Raw genomic sequence first — 12,395 nt, 5'->3', positions numbered from 1 at the left:
GATGAATTTCTGCCAGTTGTCAGTGTTAATATTTGTGGGTCTGTGTACGGTAATGGTACGTACAGGCATTTAATAACCATCCTTTATATTTTTATAATTCTTTGAGAAGTTTTAGTTTTACTATGGAAAACACGAGATACTTTACATGAAGGGGGAAGAAAGTTGTTTAAAGCATCTGAGGAAGCTGTCCAAAAATTGGGAAGAAGCACTGAAGGAGTAACTTTGAGTCTGAAGCCTTCAGAAATACCTCATTTTGAGTTTGGCTTATCATTTTATCTTCAGAAGCTGTTCATTTTGTTACTGCTGCTGCTTTGTTTCAGTCTCCATCCTGTTCCTTCAGGAAGTCATGACCACTCTTCGTTTCCTCTAAACCCCGTGTAATTGTTCTTTTCGTTCCCTGGCTGTTGCCATTGCTCATCCCCGACCTTTGAATGATGCTGTTATTGCTACGGAGTCACAGGAGCAGCAGACAGGTTAATTTTCTCTATTGTGTAGGTCATTCAGTAGTGCTCGAGAAGTTCAGAAATGATGTCTGTAACGCTGCACTGGAGTGTGGTGGGGCAGTCCCGGCGTTTGACAATAACACAGAAGGCAGGATTTCAGATGTTCTGTTCTGCTGGAGAGGCTTCGCTTCCTAAGCTGTCACTTGTGGCTGAACGTACCCCGATCTCCTCAGGACAAAGGAGCTTGCAAACGTCATGTTCTTGGACAGTTCTTGAAAAACATGGTTTCATGTTTGCAGAGTGGTTGACAAGAGAAGGGTGGGCTGCAGTTCTCCTCCAGCAGGATGCTGGGAAGCCACCCAAGGGCTTCTCCCTCGTGTGCATAGGGCTGATCGCTTATTTTGGAATGTGCTTATTTTGCTTGTTTGTTCGCTTCGGCTGTGAGAATGCATCCTAATGGAGAAAAGTTAGTTATGTTATCAGAGAGGAAGAATTTCTTTCTAGACCTTCTGTGGCAGCTCTGAGCTTTTTTCCACCGCAGGCATTGAAACTTGAGTTTAAAAAAAGAAAACAGTTTGTGTGCTTGAGCATTATCAAAAAAGAATGCCTCCATTGCACATGCTAGCTATTAAAAAAAATCTATTTTCTGAGAAGAATCTGCTCTGTCTTGCCTCTGTGTTATAATTCCTTGTTTAATTCTCTATTTCTAAATAGAGATCGTTTTAATTTCATAAGGTTTCAACTGCTGCTTTTGCTTATTTGTTCTCATGAAAGTTACCATTTTCTGTGTCTATTATTGTGATCATTTCTTCTGGGATCTCGGAAATAGGCTGATGACTTTGCACGTGGAATAAGCAAGAGAAATGGGTGCATTGAAGAACAATTTTCTTTCTATAAATGTTTGGTAATAGAGGGGAAAGTGCAACAAAAGGCATTTAAATAGAGAAAGGATTGGAAATAAAGGATTGGATATAGGATGTTAAGATTTTGCTTACAAACATGACTGTCTTTTAAATAGACTATTTACTGAGATAAAATAATTTCAATTGCTTTGAAAAACATATGTATATGGAAACATAGGCCTTCCTTCAGTCAAGTCTCCATTTATCCAAAAACTTACCTCTTCTTTTCTTTCTTAAGAACTTGAATATGAAAAAATATGAGCATTTGTAAAGTTTAAGATTGTCCATTCTGGACACGCTTTCTGAAATATTAACTACTTTAATTTCTTACCATTAATACCTCTTATGTAAAGTAGCAGCTTGCCCAGGGATTTCTTTCTCCTTAGAAAGTAGGGATGATGAGGCTAATGGTTGGATCAAGTCTTCAGAGAAAATATACGCGTGTCACGTAAAACAAAGAATGACTCAACGGGGGAAATGGTGGCCCAGTCTGATCATGAAGTGCTGAGTGGAGGTGCACAGAAAAACCTTGGCTACTGGTAGTATCACAGAAAATGCAGCTATTTTCATGGGACCAGACCTAACTACATTCAATGTAAATGGTTTCTCCTCTTTTTTCATCTTTTCAAGATTTTTTCACATCCTGCCCTAACTTAATGTAAAATGTGGCTGCATATAAACACACTGTTGTGATTCATCTCAAAATGACTCCATTAGTCTGCTAAGCGAGGCAACTTAAGATGTGTTAGGTATTTCTCTTTTTTAATATATTTTTTTTCTGAAAATGGGGAATGGAGGGAGACTTGGGTGAAAAAACAACGTTTTTTTCACAGTGGATAGCACAGATGATGGTGGCAGGGGGAAACCTGTCTCAGCAGGGAGAGGCAAATAGCTGTTTTCTTCTTGTAGTCTAATGTTCTTAGAGGATGGGTCTGTATTGTGTCCAGCCAGATTTGATGGTGAGCTGTTGCTAAAGTGGGGATGCAACTCTCGCTCACTTTTTTCCTATCATCTAGCAATCTAGCAGTAAGGTAGTGAATCACTTTCCAAGAGGGAGCTAATCTGTATTTTTAGCAAGTGATTTCTGTTGGGTAAATAGGCTGGTTCCTGATAACTAGAGCAAATGCAGTCAGGAACAGCAAGTGCTCCTGCTCCTCCTCTGGGTAGGAATGCAGGTAGTGCACGGGCTGGTGACCGTCCATCCCCGTCCCCAGGACACAGTTGTGGCCCAGACCAGAAGCACTGTCCTGATGCACATCACCTCCAACAGCCCAAGTCTGAGATGTGATCCTCTGGGATTCTAACTGTGACCCGCTGTCTGAAAATAGGCTAGGGAATGAGTATTTAATGGAGGCTCCGTGGAGTCCTTAGTGTTTCTGTATTGAAATTTCCATCCTGAAATCACTGAATGCTGGCTCAAGGCGTTTTATCAACAGTGAGGCAGAAGTATTGGCACTCCACCAACAGCATCACTGCTGATGAAGATAAGTGTTTTGGCTGAGACCTGCCATCATTCCTAGGACGCTTCTCCCATTTCTGGGAAGTGCTGGCTGGGGGAAATACCCCTCAGGAAGGGAAACAGTGGTGCAATATTCAGTTACTCCTACAGGCTGTAATACTCCAGGGGAAGAAGAAAGGCTGAACCTAGTCAAAGGGAGAACCGGGAAGACACCATTCTGAGCAGTTCAGAGTGAGTTCTCAGGGGGAAGGAAATTCAGGACAGTTAAATTTGATGGTTTCCCTCTTCCACTCTAAAGCTAAAGCACCAGAAAGTAGCGTACAGGTGATAGCAGATGTAGGATGTGAATTATAGATGCGAGGATCACTGTGGGCTTGTTTAGCCCTGTGTGTAAACAGTACTCATTTAGAAGTCTACTAAGATAGAAAAATGGTTTTAATGCTGAAAAACATGTTGTGCTCAGAGTACTTGTCGTCTTAATCAAAAATACCCAGGATTTGCTAAAATGTACATAAAAGCTATGGTAGATACTTCTGTAAGACTGACATCACTTAAAGTATTGGGATCAATATGTGCTGTATTTCTTCCTTTATAAAAGTAATTACTACAACTTGCAGTTGTTAGAGACTACGATCACCATTTTTCTAATAGGAAAAATCATTTAAGTCAGTGCTTTGGCAGGTGTTCATATTTTGTAGAAGGATGTGTCTCTCAGATTGCTAATGAATGGCCAAGCAAGTATCTAGGTAGTTAATAATGCTGCTTAATTGCCACAGTCAGATAGAGCTGCCATCTAATTTATTGCTATTCTAAGCATCCAAACACTGGAAGAATGATAAACCATGAGAAAGCCGTATGAGATTGTTATTTAGTTGAAGTCATTGCCTTCAGTTTTATATATTCCTCTCTCTGGCAGGTGATCCTTTTAACATTTTCCTGCTTTGGCAGAAAATCAGACACATGGCCATACCCCCCGCTGCCCCCATTCCCACTAGGCAGCTGTTTTCGAAGTAATATACCTTCCCAAGTTCTTGTGCAGCCAAGAGTTCCTTCCTGTGCTTGTACATCCATAGTAGGCTAGAAAAGGATATTGTGTTTTCCTCAACATACCTAATGAAACAAGAATATGTCCAGTGAGCACGTGTCAGTCAAACATCTGGACTGCGTGGAGCTTTTCCACGTGGATGTGAAGAACTAAGGTGCTGTGCAGAGAGGAAGAGGCTGGTCATTTGGGTGACTGGTTAATTTGATCCAGGCAGTCATGAGCAGATGCAAACTTTGCTTGAGGAAAAAAGCTCTTTACAGGTCACGGGATGGCGAAAGGAATAATGTGTGACGTGGAAACCTGACTCTGGCTCTGCAGCGTATAGCATAGCAGGCGTCAGTTGTAAGCAGGTTGAACAAAATTCTCTTATAGCATGATTTTTGCTTGACAAGTAAAATCCCAGAGCTCCCTGTTTGGGAATGAACAGAAATACTCAGAGTAAATGCCAAGCAAAATGTTACGGTCCTGCTTATCAAATTAAGGACAAGGCATGTACCATGCAGTGTAGGATGACTCAGTCGATGTAGAGAACCTTTTCGTTAATTAATTGCCTTTATCTGGAATTAATGGAAAACAGGTTCATGTGCTTTTTCATGGTATGTGCTACTTAAGCTGCCTGCAGACAGTTATGGCCTTTTTGAAACCTGCATCACCCTGACGGTAGTAAATTCCTTTGTCACTGCTCAGGAGTAGAGTAGACAACAGAGGTGAAGAATTATGCTAATGAATTGAAATAACCAGCCCCTTTTTATGAGAGCACTTAGGCGAAGATGCCGAACCCATTAATACAACCCGTGTTGTATTACCCTGTGTAGCTTTTGATTGGTAAACTCCAGCAAACTAAGCACAGCTAGTAGTTAAATACAGATTTGTACTTATGAAGTGGCTCTTTGGAACAAAGTGAAGTATATTGTAAAATTGTTAAAGCCTTAGATAAGGTTCTCCAGTTACCATGGTTACTTGAAATTTTTGCATTGTATCGTAGATTAGGATGCATAGGATGAAGTAGCCAAAACAACTAGAAAGGCCAGTGCATGTAAACTACATTTCCAAATCACACAGCATTGCCAAACAGAGACAAATAGCTCAGGATATTGGTTGCTGACAAATCTATGAATCAATAACATGAGACCTGAAGGGTATTCATATGTGGCTTGAAGTCCCACATTATTTTGGAGTTATAATTATTATTTTTTTTTAACACAAATGAGGAGGAAAGAAAAAAGAAAAGAAAAAAATCCTCAATAAAGTAGAGTGGAATGATTTTCCATAAGCTCTTTCCGGTATTGAAATCTGACATTTGGCTTTGAGACCTTCAACAAAGAAGGTTGATGAAACATGGATAATACATTTCGTGCACTTAGGCTGGCAGTAGCACTTACACTGGAAGCAGTTTATTCCCATGGAAACCCATTTGCATTTGGGCCAGAAGTGACTTTTTTCCCCTCTGCTAGAGCTGCTGATGTTTTAGCATAATATAATTGCTTTATATTGACAGCAGATTTGAAAAGTATTTTTAAAATGTTGAGTAGCTGAGCATATGTATATGGAGATGGAGTCTGTGCAGTTTCTCTGTGTAGGATGGAGGCACGTTACTGAAAAATGCAGGACGGCTCTTTATCTTGGATTATTTGTCACAAAAAGAAAAAAAGAAAGTGAAATGCATAGTATGTTTATCCCAACTATTTTTTTTTAAACAGGTAACAAAAGAACTGAAGCAGTATGATAATAAGATTATAGAGTGCAAGTTTGAGAACAACAGCTGGGTCTTCATGAGACAGAGAGTAGACAAAAGCTTTCCGAATGCCTACAGCACTGCCATGGGTGAGTAGAGTAATACACTTTAAAACTTTCTCAGGCTCACATTTTGATTTCTTAACTCTGTTCTAGTTTAAGGAGGAAATGTGTTGTGTGTTCTCATTTCTACTTTGAATCCTGGCATATATAACTTATAATAATGCTTCACCATGCAAATGCTTCTGTCATGTTTAGCTTTTATGTGCCATGAATCGTTTGGCTTCAGCGGGATTGTTTAATGAAGTCAATTAAACAGATACTCTCATGCGCTATTTTACATAATGCAGAAACAAGCGCCTAAGTCTTTGCAGAACTGCAAACACATACTCAAAAACACTTTCAATGGTAGGGCACACCTTTTAAGTGAGACCCAAGAAAGATTTTATTTACAATGGTACTGTAGTAGCAGTTGACTAACAGACAACAGTTCCTGGTCTTGTGCTGGTTTTTAGTGAAGTAATGCAAACTGGCATGCTACGAGTTGAATTGTTGAACAAAAAATCCATTATAATTTCACCTCAAAATGCCAGAAGCATTATTTGGTGGGTGGACAAGAAAACTAATAAGAGAAAATGTCATCTGAAGTTTCCACACCATTATTACAAATAATGAAGACGGAAGCAAATGAAAGGTATAGGTTTATCCCTGTGGAATTATGAGAGTTTTGTTTTCTTCTACCGAAAATGATTTTGTCAAGTTTTGTAGATTAAGCACTGTTGTTTACTTTCAGGTAAAGTCTAAGAAGTTGAATAAAAGTGTCCAAGGCTGACTAGTGTCCAACAATAGTCATGTTGATACTGACTTTTTTAGGAGCCAAAATGAAATTTAATCATATTTAAGACCATGCTGTTTACTAGAGCATGCGTAGAATATGTAGGATTTTTTCTAAGCCATTCTACTTTTATTTCTGCCTCAGCAGTGAGTAGATTTTCTAGCATAAACAAAATATGGTCATTTGTCGGGAGATAAATCTGTTGGCACCTTAGGGAACCAGCACAGAATATAGCTGAAAGACTTGCTGAACAGCCCTGTGTGAGAAAGAGGAATGGGCCACAAAAGTTATAGAAGTACAACAACGCCATGTCCTACATTTTCTTTTCTCTGTTTCACCATACTCTTTCAATAGTTTTGTTTGGAGTCTTCTCTTCTTTAAGGAGTAGCATATTTTTTCTTTCCTTCTTTCTTAAGAGCATGTGCAGCTGCCCTTTTTGTCTTCATATTTTCTCCCATTGTGGAGCAGTTAAGTTTTTCTTGACTTTTCCATATCAAAACAGTAATGAACTCCTTAAAAATAAAATAACTTAAATGCTACAGGAAGAACTGTTTTGTAAGAAATATTTAAATTTTTCCATAGGAATTTTTAGAATAGAACGGTCTTTTTTTTTTTTTTTTTTACTTCAATTTTCCATTTTTGAGCAGCCAGAGTCAGGAAAGTATATGCCGATTGTTACTTGTAACAATGCTATGTTGCAAGTAAATTTTAGGGAGTCCTACTGTGGTTTAATAATCTAGGGAGACAACAGATTTTTATTTTTCCACAAAGTTGCATTCATATTGTGGCCTTACCTGCTGTACATTATCCTCTCATAATCTTGTACATTTTTTTCAAGACAGCCACAGTATTCATACTTCATTTCTTGCCCTTTTGTTGGTGGTGGATTTGTTTGTTTGTTTGTTTTGTACTCCCTAAATCTCTAGGGAGGATTAATTAGGAGTATAGAGGAGGAGCACAAAGTTACATAGGAAAATAATAATATTCTTAGGATCACAGAATCATTCAGGTTGGAAAAAAACCTCAAGATCACCAAGTCCAGCCATCCACCTAACACCACCAAATCCACCACTAAACCATGTCCCTCGGTGCCACGTCCACACTTCACCACTTCTCTGGGCAGCCTGTTCCAATGCCTGAACAACTCTTCAGTGAAGAAACTCTTCCTCACGCCCAATTTAAACCTCCCTTGGTGCAACTTGGGGCCATTTGTTTTAAGAGAACTGAGCCTTTTTATGTGATCCATAAAGCCCTGCTGGCTATAATTTAGAAGCTATGGCCTGGGCGGTTGTGTTAAGTAACGTGAACGTGCTTATCCGTGCGTGCCTTGGCCACTGAGCAGGACTGCGGCCTTGTCCACCATGAGACCTGGTGTGCTAGACACACTCCCGGCTTGACATCAGGTCTTTCTGTCACGTAAAAATGCGTGGGTAAATGAGTACTGTGCATTGGGTTTATAGTATTTATAGTACTTAGTGATGGAAGAAAAAGTGGCCTTTTTCTGAAAGTAGGTTTTCACTACTGAGCCAGTCTTGTTTTGAAGTGTTAGGATTTGGGTAGTGTCTTAAGGCCAGGCCTCAGGAGGTGTTTGTTGCCATTCCTTGCCTCAATGTGATGTCAGTTCCTGGCACGTTTATAGTTGCTGCATGAAGCAGTGCACACACACCCACAGACACACGTGTATGCCTTTTTTGTTTAAAAATAGCTGTTCTCGTGAGGTTGTTGCCCGCTGTGGCAGTGGTGCTTTGCTGACCTCTAGGGCAGAGCAGAGACGGTTGACTCCTGACAGAGCAGCCTTGTGCAATTACGTGTTAAGGCCAACTACTTGAGCCAAATCACATTATTTATTTTTCAACGAGGGGATCAAATTATCAAAGTGCAACAAGTACTGCAACAAATTGGTTCGGTAACTTCAGAACATGTTCTTTGTCCCCAGCTGTGTGCAATAGCATCCAGAACCCAGTCACGAAGGAGATGCTGTTCGAGTTCATCGACAGGTGTACGGCAGCTTCCCAAGGACAGCCACGGAAACACCACCTCGACCCTGACACCGAACTCATGCCGCCCCCGCCGCCCAAGAGGCCGCGTACCATCACATAAGGCCTCGGGCTCAGTGGATGGCGTGTTTACACTGCTGCAGAAGGTGAAATACGAGTGTGAGGGCTGGAAAAAGAAATACCTGAATTGCTGTAAATACCTAGGTGTGTTTTTCCTTTTTTTTGTTGTTGTTTTTCTCCAAATTCCACATCATGAATGGACGTTGGTTTGTAACTGACAAAGTCAACATTACTGTCTGGTATTTGAAGATGAAATTTCCAAAGGTTTAGACAAGAACAGTACAGTGGAATCAAGGGAAAGCTGCCTTGTTTATATACGGATACCTTTTCACCTTTAATTTATAATGTCAGCAATCTGGAACTGCGAAAACATTGGAATGCTGTACTTTTTAGAAGCCGTGTTTAAAAAAAAAAGAAAAACTTTTTTTTATTGTTGTTATTCAACTGGTTGCAGTTTGTCACCCGTAGTATAATTTATCCTAGTTTCCCTGCATTTCTGAGACTTGTGTTTAAAAGCAAACAGCAATGTTGTTTCCGCACTGTGTTGGTTAAAAACTAAGCCTTCTTAGATTTCACTAATTTTAATATTAGCTGGGTTTTTGTTGTTGAAATATTAAAAAAGTGAATCCCTCTTGTAAATAGCATCCTTTTGAAAGGGAATGTGCTGGGTGTTTTATTTTTTCTCCTTTTGAACCTAACACACCAAATGTATAGTGGGCTGATTTTAGCTTTGCCTTTTAAGTTCCTCTGTAGATAAGGAATACACCAAATCTTTAGCATTAAGGTCTCTGTTCTGAGGCTGATTCTAGTACAGGGCTTAGTTCTCCACAGTGATACTATTGTAAATATTACGAAAAAGTACACTTCACTGTGATATGCAAGAGGTATAACCAGTGCAAATGATGACGTCTTAGATCCAGGCACAAAATGGCAAAAGAATTGCCAGACAGCTCCTGCGTGAAGGCGAAGGCAGTTTCATTGGGAGAGAGCCATGTCGCAGGGAAGGTCTCCTGGCTGGGATAATTTGCAGGGCGAAGACAAACCGTTTATGGGGGTGGTTGGGGTTGGCTGTCCGACAATACTGCGTGAAGCCACTGGCTGACTTCTCTTCGAACCGAACGGAGAAGCACGTTAATATGTGGTGACTCTTAGGGCAGTGCATTGGCAGCTGTCGATGATACTGATTCTGGGAAGCTGTGTCCTCGTTGTCTCATGGAGGAGCTGTTCTGAGCTGGGGTTAATTAGAAACCAAACTATCGCAGATTTTAAAGTTTACTGTCAATTTAACAAGCAGGGATCTGATTGGCTTTTTCTGTAGTTTACTTACTGCGTCAGTACGAGTCATCCTTCATCCAGCTGTCTGATCAGTAACGATCATCAATTCGTTATAACTAAAATACATTTCCATTTGAATGAGTTTTAATGTTTGTAAGCAAAATTAACTCCTGCAATATTTCCTTTTCTACATGGAAGCTTTAGGACTATGCTTTGTGGTGGCTTCTCTTGCTGTTTCAACCTGCTGTGTAAATATACGTGGCATCATTTATATGGTGTTCCTCGCATCTCTTTCTGGGATATTCCACACGTGTTTCAGAGAACCGAAGGAGTTAAATAAGTTACTTTTTATACTATGGTAAAACTTGAGGGGAAAAAATGTGTTCATCAAAGTTCTTTTTTCAACTGTACATAGTTTCTGCATATTATCTATAGAAAAGGTATAATATCACCTATGCAAGGTGCAAAATCATCTCTTAAAAAGAGCCTTATGAATTTGTTGTGAAAACCTATGCAGCCTCTATGCATCTTGCATTGAAACACACAATTATTTCTTCACTTAGTATAAACATTTTCCCCCCAGTTACACTCATCACTGAGATTGTTGTAACAAACTTTTTGTCGCTGATCTTCATGGTTCTATGGCAATTGCAACTTATATGATGATTGCAGCCTTTTAAATGAGTTACTACATTTCATTCTTGTAAGGATGTCTCCAGGCTGTCTCCTCCTTTCTCCTTCCCAGCCTTTGCATCTTGTATTTCAACAAGACCTAGCTTCTGGTTTACCTTTTAGTTTAGAGCTGCAGGAATCAGGCTGCAGCTCGCTTCCATGTGCATTCCACCAAGCTCATGAATGTGTTGTAGCCCTTGTATTCGGACAGCATCTTTTCACATTCTACTTGAAATGGATATTGTGAAAGAGCAATGACTCTGAGGAAGTTTAGAGCTCCATGTTCATGTTTGATTACAGAACCATCCTTGCACTATGACCTGTAGTTTTTTAGAGAGGTCAATTGCCTTTGCTTTTCTGGAATTTACTGGTTGAATGAAGAACCTGACAACACCAAACAGAATTTCACTCGGACCAGATGGGTTTCATGCTGTGAGAAATGCAGACCTCCTTTGTCTGCTATTAGATGTTCAAGACTGAAGCTAAGAAGCAAAGAAGAGTCTGTGCCAGGAAAATAATGATGATAAAAAAAACCCTAACTTGTCTACTTTTTGGTGTACAGCATGATATCATCCACTGTTATGTCTTTTGTTAAATATATAATTAAAATTTGGTTTCAGTGCAGTTTCCAAAAATGTAAGTACATTCCTCTGCAAACTATGTATTAAGTATTTTAATAAAGTCAATGGTTTAAAATACTGCTGCTAAGGATGTGTTTACTTCTGAGGCCTTGTGCTGTCCTGGTATCAGTTCAAGCACCAAAACACTGTGGTGTTACTACTCTTCAGTCCTCCAAGATGGTTTTCCACATTTTTCAGAGGTCAGAGGCTTTCCTCTCAGGTAGGAACCTCCCAGCCCCTGAGCCAGTGGTGGTAGTGATCCGTTATGCCATTTTTAAGTACAGTTTGCTGCTCCTAGAACCAAAAGGTGTGTGAAGTACCTATTTTATGACAGGCTAACGTTAGGTAGCTTATCCAATTCAGTGTTAGAGTGCAGTTGTATGAGAAGTTGTGCAAGAGGCAGCTGAACAGGTCTTCCCTGGCTGTTTGTCATCAGCGTACCCCTAAAGCTGGTAGGACACCTACTTGGACCAACTCCTGGACTTGTGTTGTAGGAGGGGTGTTTTCTGTGTCAGGAATCTGTCTAGAGCGCATCATTCAGGAACTAAAAATCTCATCTTGGCGTTTGAAATTTCCTTCTAATTAAGATCCTGCCTCCGCTGCTGGTATGCTGTTCTAATAGGTATGTTATTTGTACAACTCTTGTGGTGTCTCTCTCAGCTGTTCCTGATTTTCCAGCATTCGAGTGTGAATGCCGAACCAGATCTGGCATTTGAGCACACCTGGGGAGGTTCAATAACTTCTTTAACTCCCGTTCAGTAGTCTGTATACATTCAGGAGGTAGGTTGACGTGCCTGGCACATCGTGCTGTGGTTCGTGTTCGCTTGTTCACAGGAGCAGTCCTTCAGCATCCCCACTCCTCAGTGCAGCAGCTCATCAGTTTTGCGTCTGTGAGGTGTGACTTTGTATTTGCATAATGTGTAATGCATAATTGTATCTCAGGACCCAAGAGTATTCACAAAGGCTTTGGCACAGCAAGCTAATCTCCTAGGATTCATCTGTAGTCAGTGCAGAGAGAATGAGAGCAGAAGTTCAATTTGTTCCTCCTGCATCCCTCCTGCAGATGTCTGTATGTCTCTTCAGAGTCTCCTCTACCAGTTCTTTTTTAAATCGATATTATATGTGTCCTTTTATGTTAGTCCCCTGTGCTATTATGCTCTTCCGAGCACAGCGTTAAATATTTTATTGAGTGTAAATTTTGTTGCATCAAAATTGCTGCAGTGGTCAATCAAATTTATAATCTCATTAAAAGTATTGGATTAGTTGGTCAAGAGCTATTTATTTTCCATACGTGGCGTTGCTTTCCTTTGTACCTCTTTAACCAAATCCTAAATCCTAGCCATTCTGCTGACT

The 12,395-nt window shown here is 40.1% G+C and overlaps 1 protein-coding gene across 3 annotated transcripts in view; it reads left to right on the top strand.

The window, feature by feature from the left end:
- RNGTT (RNA guanylyltransferase and 5'-phosphatase) overlaps positions 1-11,118 on the top strand; it is a 187,675-nt gene extending 176,557 nt beyond the window's left edge. For all 3 annotated transcript variants that reach the window (XM_040551729.1, XM_040551730.1, XM_040551731.1), the window contains 2 exons: positions 5,550-5,673; positions 8,355-11,118. In XM_040551729.1, the coding sequence (XP_040407663.1) occupies positions 5,550-5,673; positions 8,355-8,518 (288 nt within the window). In that variant the 3' untranslated portion in view covers positions 8,519-11,118. The remainder of the gene's footprint in view (positions 1-5,549; positions 5,674-8,354) is intronic.
- The last annotated feature ends 1,277 nt before the right edge of the window (positions 11,119-12,395 follow it).

This window comes from Cygnus olor, chromosome 3 (genome assembly GCF_009769625.2).
Source record: "Cygnus olor isolate bCygOlo1 chromosome 3, bCygOlo1.pri.v2, whole genome shotgun sequence".
NCBI lineage: Eukaryota > Metazoa > Chordata > Aves > Anseriformes > Anatidae > Cygnus > Cygnus olor.
This window is presented reverse-complemented; position numbering and strand designations above follow the sequence as displayed.